At 54.2% G+C, this 12,278-nt stretch overlaps 1 protein-coding gene across 1 annotated transcript; it reads left to right on the top strand.

Annotated features, from left to right (window-relative positions):
• Nucleotides 1–479: 479 nt before the first annotated feature.
• On the top strand, nt 480–12,278 carry IP6K3 (inositol hexakisphosphate kinase 3). Its single transcript, XM_049653441.1, has 5 exons — nt 480–693; nt 7,027–7,240; nt 8,382–8,557; nt 9,566–9,741; nt 11,666–12,278. The coding sequence occupies exons 1-5, from the start codon at nt 495–497 to the stop codon at nt 12,131–12,133; spliced, it is 1,233 nt and encodes a 410-aa protein (XP_049509398.1). The 5' UTR covers nt 480–494; the 3' UTR covers nt 12,134–12,278.

Raw genomic sequence — 12,278 nt, forward strand, 5'->3', positions numbered from 1 at the left:
TGGACCTGGAACGGACGTTCCCAAAGGCAGGCAGGAACCATGACAGGAGTTAAGACAATCTCTGCATTCTGGAAGGCTGCAGTTGTGTGTATTGTTTGATTTTTTTTAATTGTTTCAGTATTTAAATTCAAAAGGCACAGAACAGTATTTACAGAAGTCTACCTCTCATCCTGGCTCCCTGGAGGCAATCACTGTTACCAGTTTCTTGCAACAGATTATTCTGGAAGTGATTGATGTCTCTTTACAGTCTTGTTCAACTACCAGTGGGTCGTGGCTGGGAACCGTGGGTCCTTCTGCTTCCCCCAGCACCCCGTCTCCCTCACGTCATTTCTACCTTCCTCCTCTGCTCTCAGGGGTCCCCTCCCAGGCTCACAGAGAGACAGCTGTGCCCTGACGGTGGCGAAGGCCAAGAAGGAGAAAGCTGGGGAACACTGACAGCCCGCCTCCTGTCCAGGAGCCGCTACCCCTACCCCAGGCCTTCCTCCTGTGGATACATGGTTGTGCAGGACAGCACGGATGCCGGGGATGCCAGAGTGGGCGTGCAGCTAGAGCCCTTCCTGCACCAGGTGGGGGGGCACCTGAGCGTGATGAAGTATGATGAGCACACTGTGTGCAAGCCCCTCGTCTCCCGGGAGCAGAGGTTCTACGAATCCCTGCCTCTGGCCATGAAGCGGTTCACTCCTCAGTACAAAGGTGAGTGTCCAGACACGGCTCTGTGCCTGCCACACTGGGTGAGGCCTAGCCGCGTGCGCCCGCCGTTTCCTCGTGCCGGGTGGTGTGTGTAAGAGTTGCCATGGAGACACGCCCCCCTCCCACAGCCCGGTTGGCCTTCACTGTCCTAGTTTCTCTGAACCCTTCAGGCCTCTGGGCCTGGAGTCTAATGCCGTTTGGCAACCCTACAAATTAGCGCAAGCCACCAGACTTCGAGGAATTGAGAACGGAATAAAATGATACCCCAGCCCCACCCTGCTCTGCTAGGGTATCCGGTCTGTGCTTCAGGAGTGCCATGGCTGGGTCCCGTGACCAGGGCTGGGAAAGACAGGACGGGCTGAGGCCTCCTTCACCTCTGGAGGCCCAGGCGGGTGAGAGGAGCCTCAGGCCTGGGTCAGGGCATGAAGGAGCTGGGACCTGACAGGTTTAGAAAACCAGAATTCCTGCCCTCAACTTGTGGCAAAGCCAGGGCCATGGGTTGCCTTTGAGGTTTAGCTGGGGAAACTGGGTACAGAGCAGTGTATGTTCTAGATCCGAGCACAAGGTGGGTTCTGGGGAGTGAAGGCGGGGTGGGGAGGGCTGCCGTCTGTGGGACTCCAGGCAGGGGCACTCTTGGCAGCCGGCCAGCATCCATGGGGCAGGCTTTTTGTGCACACCCAGCCTTCAGTAAATGCAGTTCACAGGGCTCTGCCAGCCTCCAGCCCCTCAATGGGATGAGTGCCCAAAAATCTCTTTTAAAGGTGTTTAGATGTTGTGACTACAAGCTTCTGCCCTCATTATCTAAGTATTTGTAGTAAAAGTGATGATAATCTCCAAATAAGTCAGTCAAAAACTCACTTGCATTTCAATGATGAAGATACTTGGGAAGGATGGAGCCTATCTTTATGGGTGTTTCTCAGAGTGTGACCTGGGATTGACCAACTTCACCAGAATTGCTGGTGTGTGGGTTACAATGCAGATTCCCACGCTCCGTTCCAGACCCGTGAACCAGAACCCCTGGGGTCAGGATCCAGGAATGTGTATTTAGCGTGTTCCAGACTGAGACTGACTGATAGGGGGTCAATGAGCCCTAGGCATTGCTTCAGCCCCAGCCTGTCAAGACCTTCTGAGAGTCTGAGACAAGACCCACGAGCATCATACACTGAGAGACGGGCGGACGGGTGGTGTGCAGCCTGTGTGGGCCTCCCCTGGGGCCTCTGGGGCCGTAGGCCGGTGTTGCCCATCAGTTGTGGGTCACTGCCCATCTTGTCAGAGCACCCACTGGAATGAATGTCTTTCCTTTTGCAACTAAACTCAACCTAGCAAAGCGGTGGCAGGATCTTGCGTGGGGTGGCCTCCTGCCCACAGCATTTCACACTTGTTGGACACAGCCCTGAAGCTGAGACAGACTGCCAGGACGGCCACAGGCAAAGCAGGAAAGTGAAAGAGGCTGGTTGGTCTGCAGGACCCCATCCTGATGCTCTCCCTGTGTCCCATCTACACGTGCCCATTCCTCTGGGCAGGAGAACAATGGCACCACTCTCAGGCACCCTCAGGCACTGGTCTACTGTCCAGACCCCTACTCCACCCTGCCTCCCAGTTCTAGCTGGGCCCATCCCCAGTACTGCCTGCCTTAGGGCCCTGATAACTTGATAGATTAATTTCAGCCAAGGCATCACAGCTACGTGTATCAATGGCCATAGAGTATGCTTCAGTCTCTGCCTTCCCCTAGGAGATGCCGTTTCCACACAAGTCGGGAGGGGACTGGGTCAGGGAAACACAAGACACCCTCCGGCGAGACCACACAGCCCTGCTGAAGGTGAGGCAGAGCTTCCACACTGGGGCGACACCCAAACATGAGGTTTCAATGATGCAGAAACACGGATTCACTCAACAGCCAGAACACAATCCACGAGGTGCCACAGGCCAGGCACCACCTAAGGAAACACACATCTAGGAAGACACTAGAGAAAGGCGCCGAACCAGGACCCTCACACTCTCAGATGCCTGGAACAGGTTGCTGAGGTCAGGTTTTAGATGGGAAACAGTCCCTACAAGGGCCCTCGGGCTGCGCAGGCTTCTTGTTTCACCAGAGAAGAAAAGTGGTGTCAGCTTAGTGTTCACTCAGTAGTTTCCACGTGTTAACTCAATCCTCACGACAACCTTCTGACGGAGCTACTACTATTATCCCCGTTTCACAGGTGAGGAAACTGAGGTACAGAGAGGCGACATGACTTGCCTCAGGCGCCACACAGCCAGTGAGAGGCAGAGCCAGGATTCAAAGCTCCGAGGTCTGGCTCCCAAGCGTGGGCTCTCGGGCACCCAGACCCGTTCCACCAGCATGGTCACCCAAGAGATGGGCTCCTCACATGCCAGTGCTCAGGGGGTCATCTAGCCCAACAAAGGAGGGGATGTGACTTGCCCTGATCCGCTCAGCTAGTGACCTTAGATCAGGGAGGCTCGAAGGCCCACAAGGCTGCCACAGGGGGGTTTCCCTTTTTGTCCCCCATGGGAATGGCCCCAGAGAGAGGGGTTGTTTCTCTAGTGGCCACTGCAATGCCATGGAGCACACCCTCTCCCTTCTCACTGCCCCGTGCTGTGGTGGCATCAGGGAGTGTTAGGCAGGGATATCACTCCCAAGGGTAGCCTCCCCATGCCAGGAGCTTGCCTCGACCTCCTGCTGGGCTCCTTGGCCATGACATCTTAGGGGCTTCATCCCTCTGCCTCCCAGTGTACCTGTCAGCTTTGAGTGAGTAAGGACGTACTTCTAGGTCCAGCTGGTTGACGGATGAGCCAGATTCATATTACAGGCACCGGCAAGTAAATGCTCTCACGAGCTTAAAAATAAATGCATGACAGTATATTCATGGAGGCTGGGGAAGCTGCTTGGCCAAACCGAAATTGCTGAGATGCTCCGGGCATGGCGGTTGGGCCATAAGCACTCTTGTCTGCCCAGCTGGCAGGGCTGCAGGTTGAGGTGCTTGGGGAGGGCTGGTGAGCAGGCAGGCAGGGCTCCCCTGGCCAGGCAGAGGCGGTAGAGTGCCGGGAGCCCATGGCCCTCTGAGGCCTAGTTCCCATGGACACACAAGGCAAGCTGGAAAGCCAGGCCGGGCCCAACATGATTCTTGACTACAAACCAATCCAGGGCCCGAGGAGTCTGGATTCCGTTGACACGCTGCTTCGGTAAAGAGCTGGCATGTTGAGACGGCCAGGCGGCTATCTGCTATGGGTCTCAGGCTTCAGAAGGAAGGTCTGGGCTGAGCTGCAGAGTGATGTGGGAGACGGAGGGAAGGCAGATAGATGGAGACACAGAGCCAGAGGCGTGCAGGAAGCCGGAGCAAGAAGGCACAGACCTGGAGTCTGGCTGTGTAGCTCTGACAACATGAGAAATAGAAATGCCTTTTGGATTTTATTGGTTTTGGGTTCTCTGCACCTCTGCTCGCCTCCATTTATTTAGACACTCAGATCTGATGAGACCAGACAAGAGCTGGAGCCTACGGAAGCGGATGAAGGTCACATTTCTTGTCCTTCCAGGGAAGCCTCCCGGGGTTGAGGCTCCCCGAGACAGCGGTTTCTTGCAGGCTTGGCACCACAGTCCCACAGATGGGAGAGGCCAGACGGTGAGCTGAACTTTACAAGTCCCCAAAGGGTGCTGCCCTTGGCTGGCACACCATCCAGGGCTCCCCCAGGCAGCCAGGAGACTCCAAGCTCCTCAAGGACAAGCACCAAGGCCGGTGCTCTCCTTTCTCCACTGTGGAGTGGTGGCTCTGGGGCCTGGTGCTGGTTTCTAGGTCAGTCCTCCTCCCCAGATCATGCACAGAGACCCTCCTGCCTGAGAAAACAGGAATGGAAATGTAAACACCATGTCCTCAGGCTTCTCGGCACTCCCAACCCTCTGTACTAATGACCCTCTCACACATTGGTGGCCTCATGGCTTCTCTGTCTGTTCCCACGGAACAGAATGGCCAAAACAAATGTGACAGGGACACAGCAGGAGTGTCCCTCGTCTACACACAAGTAAACACAGCATGATGACACCGGAGTCTCCCGATGAAGTCCCTGGCTCCGTGGTACAGCTTGTTCCTTCTTCCGTATCCGCACCTGGTGTGGCCTTCTCAGAGCTCCACTCCTCACAAACTGTGTGGCCTCGGGCGAGTTATTCCAGCTCTCTGAGTCTCGGTGACCACAGGCAAGCACCTTACAGGCTAACTGTCACTCAGTGGAAACAAAGCAAAAGCACGCAATGCTGGCACCTGGCAGAGATTATCACTACGGTAGCTCTTGCCCTGACCTGCATCAGCCCTTGTTCTCACGAGCGGCACAGCTCAGGCGGGCTCCACCCAGAGATGCGTGCCAGTGTGCAGGTAAACTACAAAATGCCGGGTTCAGGTACAGTATTACTAGCAGTATCATCACTAGTTCACAGGACTCAGGGGCCTGAGAGATGCTGAGGCAGAGCGGAATTTTTTTAAAGGAACTGGAAAAAAACTGCATGTCACTGTCAGGCTGCAAAATTAGGGCACTGGGAATCTGAGATGACAGGACCGGCCCAGAGAGACCGCTGAGCCAGACGCAGATGGCCCTGAAGAGCGACTTGCTGAATTATAGAGCAGCCCTGAAAATGAGCGTCCGCCCTGACCAGCCCGGGCAGGGACACGAGCAGGGAAATCAGCTGCCTTGAGTGCTGGTTCAGCAGAAATTACCACTTGTGCTGAGAAAGTGACCAAGTGGTCGGGGGAGGAAATGAATACCTGAGAGGACATGATCACATGCAACCCACCTTCTCTCAGTCAGAGTCCCAGCAGAAAATGAGCAGTGTGTTTAAAGGGGTTTAAATGAAGAGAATTTTTAGAGGGACTGCTTGTAGAAGGGCATGCAGGATTAAGGGAACAACTGGGGGTGACGAGGCACCCAGGGACCAGCACCACTGCAAGGCTGTAACCATCCCTAGACCTGAAGGGCCGAAGTCAGGGAGTGGTGTCACTGACCCAGCAAGAGGAAGGCCACAGAGGGACAGGATGACCCTGCAGCAGGGAGGGCGCCGCTGGGATAAGTACCTCGACCTCTCTCCCGCCCCGCCCCATCTCCTGCCAGTGCCAATGTCCTCCAATGGCCAAACCCATGGGAAACTGGGCGGGGGGGGGGGGCAAGGAAGCCACTGGTGCACCCCACAGGGTCAGCCTCTGAGGCACAAGGCAGGTTGGAGACAGGCAGAGAGAAGCTTGGTGGGAGGAGGAGCAAACTGAATACTCATGGCATCAGCTACAGAAGAACAGGGAACTAAGAACTCCAGAGATCCAGTCCTCACAAAACCATTCACATGGCTGTCTCCTGCCACCACCGAGAATAGGGTTCCACCTCCACCAGAACTCTGGCGAGGCTGAGCACCCATTGATACTGAGCCCCACGGAGGAAGACCTGGGCTGTGCCCTCTAAGAAATCCAAAAGGGGGTGCCCACAGAAGCACTGACATACACGCCAGAGCTAACTACCTGACCTGGCCGACGTCGTGGAGGGGAAGCCCAATTAGCACATTTGTTCACTGGGTCTCCTTACCCTCTTCACTCTCACAAGCAGTGACTGGAGCAGGCTGTCGTGCCTTGATTACAAACACCGATGGTCAGGAGGTACCATAGCTGGAGAAATCCCACCAGTCCTCTGTTTTATATCAAAGAACCATGTTCTGTCAATAATATTCATGTGCTATGTGTCTAACTGAAGGAAATGGTGAGCATCAGTGTTAAAGCCAGAGATGGGGCGGGGACAGGGTATAAATGAAGGCAACAGAGAAGCAGAGCCCCCAGAAGGCTGAGGCGAGCTTCCTGGCAGGAGCTGGTCAGACATAGATTAAAGGAAGGGAGAGCAAGGATGATGAAGGAGGCAAAGGGGAGGCATGGGATGGGCCCCAACTTCCCGCAAAGCCACCCTGGGAGAGGGGGCCCTCTTTGCAGAGGACCGGCTCTGATGACCCAAAGTTGGGCCCCTCTGGAAGAGCGGTGTTGTCACTGGGAAGGTGCCACTGTGCCCAGAGGAACCAGAAGGCGAGAACAAAATGTACAGGACCGGCTTTGCGAGCATGAAAGGGCAGAGAGATGCAATAAAGCAGAGGCTGTGCCCAGATCAGCCCAAGGCTATTTTTTTGCAGGCTCCATGGCCCTGGGCTCATTCTGGAACAGTCCCCATAGCTCTTCCTTGAGAGGAGAGTTAGGGAAGCGGAGAGGTCGATCAGTGCCATTAAAAACTACAATTCAAAAGGATGTCACCCCTTGTCACGCGTCCACCAGGTAAATTCCATCTGGTCTTCCCCTCCTCTCCCTCCCCCCGTGTGCTCTGCAGGCACCATCACGGTGCATCTCCGAAAAGACAGCCGAGGCCATCTCAGCCTGGTAGCGAACCCACTGAAGGAGAACCGGGGGCCCTTCAAGGTCTCCACGGAGTCGGCGGCAGTGGCAATATGGCAGACTCTCCAGCAGACCACCAGCGGCAGCGGTGGCGCCCACACCCTCGCCCAGTGGCAGCACACTCAGCTGGCACACTCATTCAAGGAGAGGTGAGGGCCACTTGGCAGGATGACAGAAACCCACTGGGGATCAGCACTGCTCCCACCTGGGCCAAGCCTAGCAGCTCCCCAATGGGGCCAAGAAAGTGAGAAATTCAGATGAAGTCTCCATCTAGAAACACCAATGTGACCAAAGAAACGAAAGGACTTCCGTTCGTGCCATTTTAGAGGGAGGACTCCGATGCCTTTCTCTCAGAAGCTGCCGCACATGCAGAGTCCTGCACAGAGCAGGCATTTAGTACACGCTTGTTTAATTACATACCTGTTTCACTGAGACCATGAAGTGTCTCTGGTGGGGGGAGGGGGTGGAATGCAAAGACCCAGAACAGTTGACATGAAGGAAAAGTGGCTAATGGCAGTCAGAAATCACCTTTCCTTAAGGGCCAGGAAGGGAGGAGGAGAGAGATCAACACAGCCACCCTGTGGGACCTAGGAGACGCAGGCAGCTCGGGGCACCCGAGGTCCTGGAGAGGTCTCCAAAACCTCTGATACTGTTAGCTGACCTTTCTCAGATGGAAAGCACCCCTGGGGACTTATAAACCATTTACGGGGAAACAAAAGGGAGCTAATATAATGAAAATACCTCCCTTCCCCAAGGAGCACAGCGGATGTAATTAAGCCTCTTGGCTCAGCATCAGGAAGCGGGTACACATTATCTCCGTTTCACAGATGGGGAAGCCAAGGTGCACAGGACAGGAGAGAGGGTGGACCAAGGATCCCTGATTCCCACCCCTGTTGGCATTTTGAGGTCTCGAGGAAATAACAACACGGCACACAAACAGCCTAAACCCCGAGACTTCTGATTCCAGGCAGGGTCGCCGCCCCCGTGCTATGTTGCCTCAATAGTGCGAGAGTAATCCAGATCACTTACAAGTGAACTGAAACCACCACAGCCCTCTGATGAGGTGACACGCTCTAATGAATTATGGGGTTTAGAGAGACCCCCTGCCAGGGCGGCAGTGTGGCCTGATCTGGTGCCCAGGGCCTGAATGCGGCAGGAGGGACTCTCCAAGGCCCCGCAGGCTTCCTGGAGAGTAGCCAGGACAGTGCACTTCAGCGTCCAGCCCAGGAGAGCCCAGTCACAGGGACAGGCACCGGTGCCCTGACTGTCGTGCGCTTCCCTCGCCCACAGCTCAGCCACGACACTCCTGAGGTCAGAGTTCCACCTCAACGCCCACGTGTCCTCGCTGGTGGAAGATGCTAACGGAAACCAGGCCGAGAGGAGGAGCTTTAACCCGTGGGGTCTGCAGTGCCACCTGGCCCACCTGACCCGCCTGTGCACTGAGTACCCGGAGAACCAGCTGCATCGTATCCTTGCCCGCACTCCCTGCCCCCTAGTGGGGTGGGGGTGGGGATTAAGAACAGCCATGCCGACGGAGGTGGGAGGGGGCCAGGGCCAGGGGAGGGGTGGGTGGTGAGACAGAGACTGACACGTGAGGGAGACTTTGAGGCACAAGCCCTCAAGCCTAGGACCTAGAAGAAATCTCATCTCTCCAAAAAAAAAAATCAGAGCGGATGGGGAAGTCAGACTGGGATCTGGTCAGGCTGCTGGCTCTGCCACCCAGGGAAGCAAGGACGGGCTGGGCCAGGGGTCTCTGGGGGCAGACAGGAATGATGACTGCCACGCCGGGTGGGGGCGGCACACCCCATCCCCTCTTCTATCCCTCCAAATCCTCCCTGCAGACGTCTTCCTGTGGAGCTGATGGCGTGAGGGGGTGTGGCTCCCCCCTTAGGGAAGTGCCCCTAAGTGGACTCTTACGGGAGTCACTCCCCCCTCATCCTCAGGCTGCCATGTTCTCAGCGAGCACATTTAGGCTTGCAATGCCCCTTTGTCAGCGCCGGGCTCCTTCCTGCAAACGAGTGACTGGTTTCACAGTGTTTACTAAGACACATCTGCAACCCTAATCCCTAAGAAGCTTTTGCAGGATAATTACTCCGCTGAAATTAATATTCCTGCAACTCATCTCCAAAGCTAACATCAACCCACTTCTCCCAAAAGGTATTGGCCCATTCAGTGACTTGAGGTTTTAGCCTTATGATTTTCTGCCATAAAATGTAAATTGGGCATGGCCTGCCAGGGATTTCACGCCCGCATTTAAATTTCAACCTCAGAGCAAAAAGGAAAAGGAAAAGCAGCTCACAGGCTCATAAACTCCCCCTAAGTAAATGGACTTATTAAAGCAGCCTGCAAAGCTAATACCTGAATTCTTAAGAGGGACGCCGGACTTGTCTGTAAGGAGAGAAGGGAGAGAAGGACTGGCACTCAGGGTGGGGGCCTTCATGTCCTCGGAGCCTTCCTGAACTTGGCGTGACCAGGGTTTCTGTTGCTGGAAAACGTCGTGTCACAGTACAAGTACCCCTGTATCCTTGACCTGAAGATGGGGACCCGGCAGCACGGGGACGATGTGTCCGAGGAGAAGAAGGCCCGTCACATGAGGAAGTGTGCTCAGAGCACATCGGCCTGCCTGGGCGTCCGCATCTGCGGCATGCAGGTAGGTGGCAGAGGGCCCGCTGGAGGACGGGGCGTCCTGGCACGTCCACTGTGGGGCAAGGGTGTCTCCCAACTGCCACCCACTGCCCACAGAGCCCTTCGCTTGGGAAGCAACACAGGAGGCAGTCGGGCACAGCCCTTCCGCCCCGGAAATGCATATCCTGGTCTGTGACACGCTGGGATTTTTTTTTTAAGAGACACTTTCAGGATAGTGGTGTCAAAAATCCACCATTTTTTAAACTCCATCTCAGGGTCTCTGGCAGCTGAACTTCCCGGCAGCCACGTGGGTCCTGCCCACAGTGAGAGCAGACCTTTGACCGCAGCGTGTGAGCAGGGGCTGAGGAAAGAGCTGAAAAGGAGTCTCTCCACTCACTGGCTCACTCGGCGCACTCCGCTTCCTCAATTACTTGAATGATAAAGTCGAACCTCTCCTTCTCAGGGGCTGTTGAGGCACTCTGCTCTTTGAATTCTTATTAGCCATTCCTTCTTCCTCCTCCACCTTTTCTGCTTTTCGCTGCCTGTTCTGGTTAGTGAAGTGGGAAGGTGGTAACCTGTTCAGCGGAGGCAAAGGAACGGTTAATTTTTTTATTGCCCAGACTCTACCCTGTTTTTTGCAGCTCTGATGTGGCTTGTGGCAGAGGGGCTGCAGAACGGGAAGAAATAAACTTTCCCCACGCGTTCACTCTTACAGTCTATCTCCTCAAAGCAAAACCAGACACCGATTTGACGGTACACGTTCAAGCTTTCCTTAATTGAAACTGCCACCCCTTGAAGCTGGAAGTTGAGTCTATAAATTTGTTGCACAGATGTCCCTTGGGAGGCTTGGAACGCAGTCCTCAGGAGAATGCAGTGTGATGATTTGGGGTGTAAATGGAATCTCTCTCTGGACCTCAAATCTTCTGAAATTGATCTGATTTATTTAGACAGTGACACCCGTCGTGTATTTATGACGGCTAATTTAGCAGCCGATCTCCAGCCCTCCAAAGCAAGTCTATCATATCTTTCTGATTTTTTTCCACACTGGTAGAAACATATCACATAATCTGAAGGCAGGAAAGACCTGAGAAACTGTCTTGGCCAGGTATGGGCTGCCCTTCCCAGGTGAGCCAGGGAAAGGTGTGCCAAGTCATGGCCATGCCAGCCACTGGCCTTGGTACAGCCTCTGCCATCTGAATGAAATGGGAGAGGTTGCCACTGTCCCCCCAGTCAGCATCTCCTCCATCTGCTCCTTTCCTGTGGCCAAGACATGACAGGGGAGGGGAGAGGAGCTGGTGCCAAGGAGGACCCACCAGCCCCACAGACCTGCTGTGAACCACCCCCCACCCACCCAATCCAGGCTCCCCTCAGCTGCACTGGCTGATCCATACCTGATCGAGCCCATCTTTTTATCTTTTTCTCTTCAGTCACCCTGCTCTACCCCAAGAGCTCTGACTGTTTCCTTAGAATCTGCAGAGAAAGGACTTTATAAACTTCATTGGGGAAAATTGAATCTAGTTGGCTTTCCAAGGCCATTGGCTGTGATTTCAGATTCCTGCTAAAGCTTACTAGCTTGGGTTTGCTAATATTTGAATTGAAGAGGGCCAGAAGCCAGGGCTTAAATCATGATTTGGAGGATGACATTGGAAATTCACAAGAAAGGCAATCCAAAGCTTTTCCTCATGGGTGGAGGGTCACCTCTGTGGGGTGAAGGATCTTTACACCTTGGATTCCTATTAAAGGCTTGCACAGAAAGCATTTTAAAATGTGAAAGTTCCACTGGTGCTTGATGAAAGATCATCCTTCCATTCATTTCAGCCACTCTTGCTCTGCATCTCCCGGAAATCTGTTTATATATCACGTTAGCTTGTAACACTGCAACCATAGCAGGGACAATATTTTTTTTAAGTTGGCAATTCTTCACATTTTCTTTCTCTTTTTATTGGAAGGTTTATCAAATTGATAAGAAGCACTTTCTCTGCAAAGACAAGTATTATGGAAGAAAACTCTCTGTTGAGGGGTTCAGACAAGCCCTCCATCAGTTCCTGCATGATGGAACCCGCCTCCGGACAGAGCTCCTGGAACCCATCCAGCGCCAGCTTCGGGCCCTCCTCTTGGTCATTCGGAACCAGAGCTCGTACCGGTTCTACTCCAGCTCTCTCCTCATCATCTATGATGGGCAGGAACTGCCAGAAAGGACCTCAGAGGGCCTGCATCCTCCGGAGGCTCTGCAGCCGGACCACGGCAGCTCTTCTGGAAGCCTCTCCAAAGTTGACATCCGGATGATCGACTTTGCTCACACAACATACAAAGGCTCCTGGAATGAGCATACCACTTATGATGGACCAGATCCAGGCTATATTTTTGGCCTGGAAAACCTCATCCAGATCCTGCAGGATATTCAAGAGGGAGAATGAGGCTTGTTGGGCCTATCCAGATTTTTCTGGAGCGCAGATATCAAAAGGGACCTATTGGCAGCCGGGGTACTCCAGACACTGTTAGAGGTCTTTGTAATCATTATATCCATGTTCGAAAGCCATACGTGGCATATTAATGGCTGCT

The sequence above is a fragment of the Panthera uncia genome (assembly GCF_023721935.1).
Source record: "Panthera uncia isolate 11264 chromosome B2 unlocalized genomic scaffold, Puncia_PCG_1.0 HiC_scaffold_24, whole genome shotgun sequence".
Taxonomy (NCBI): domain Eukaryota; kingdom Metazoa; phylum Chordata; class Mammalia; order Carnivora; family Felidae; genus Panthera; species Panthera uncia.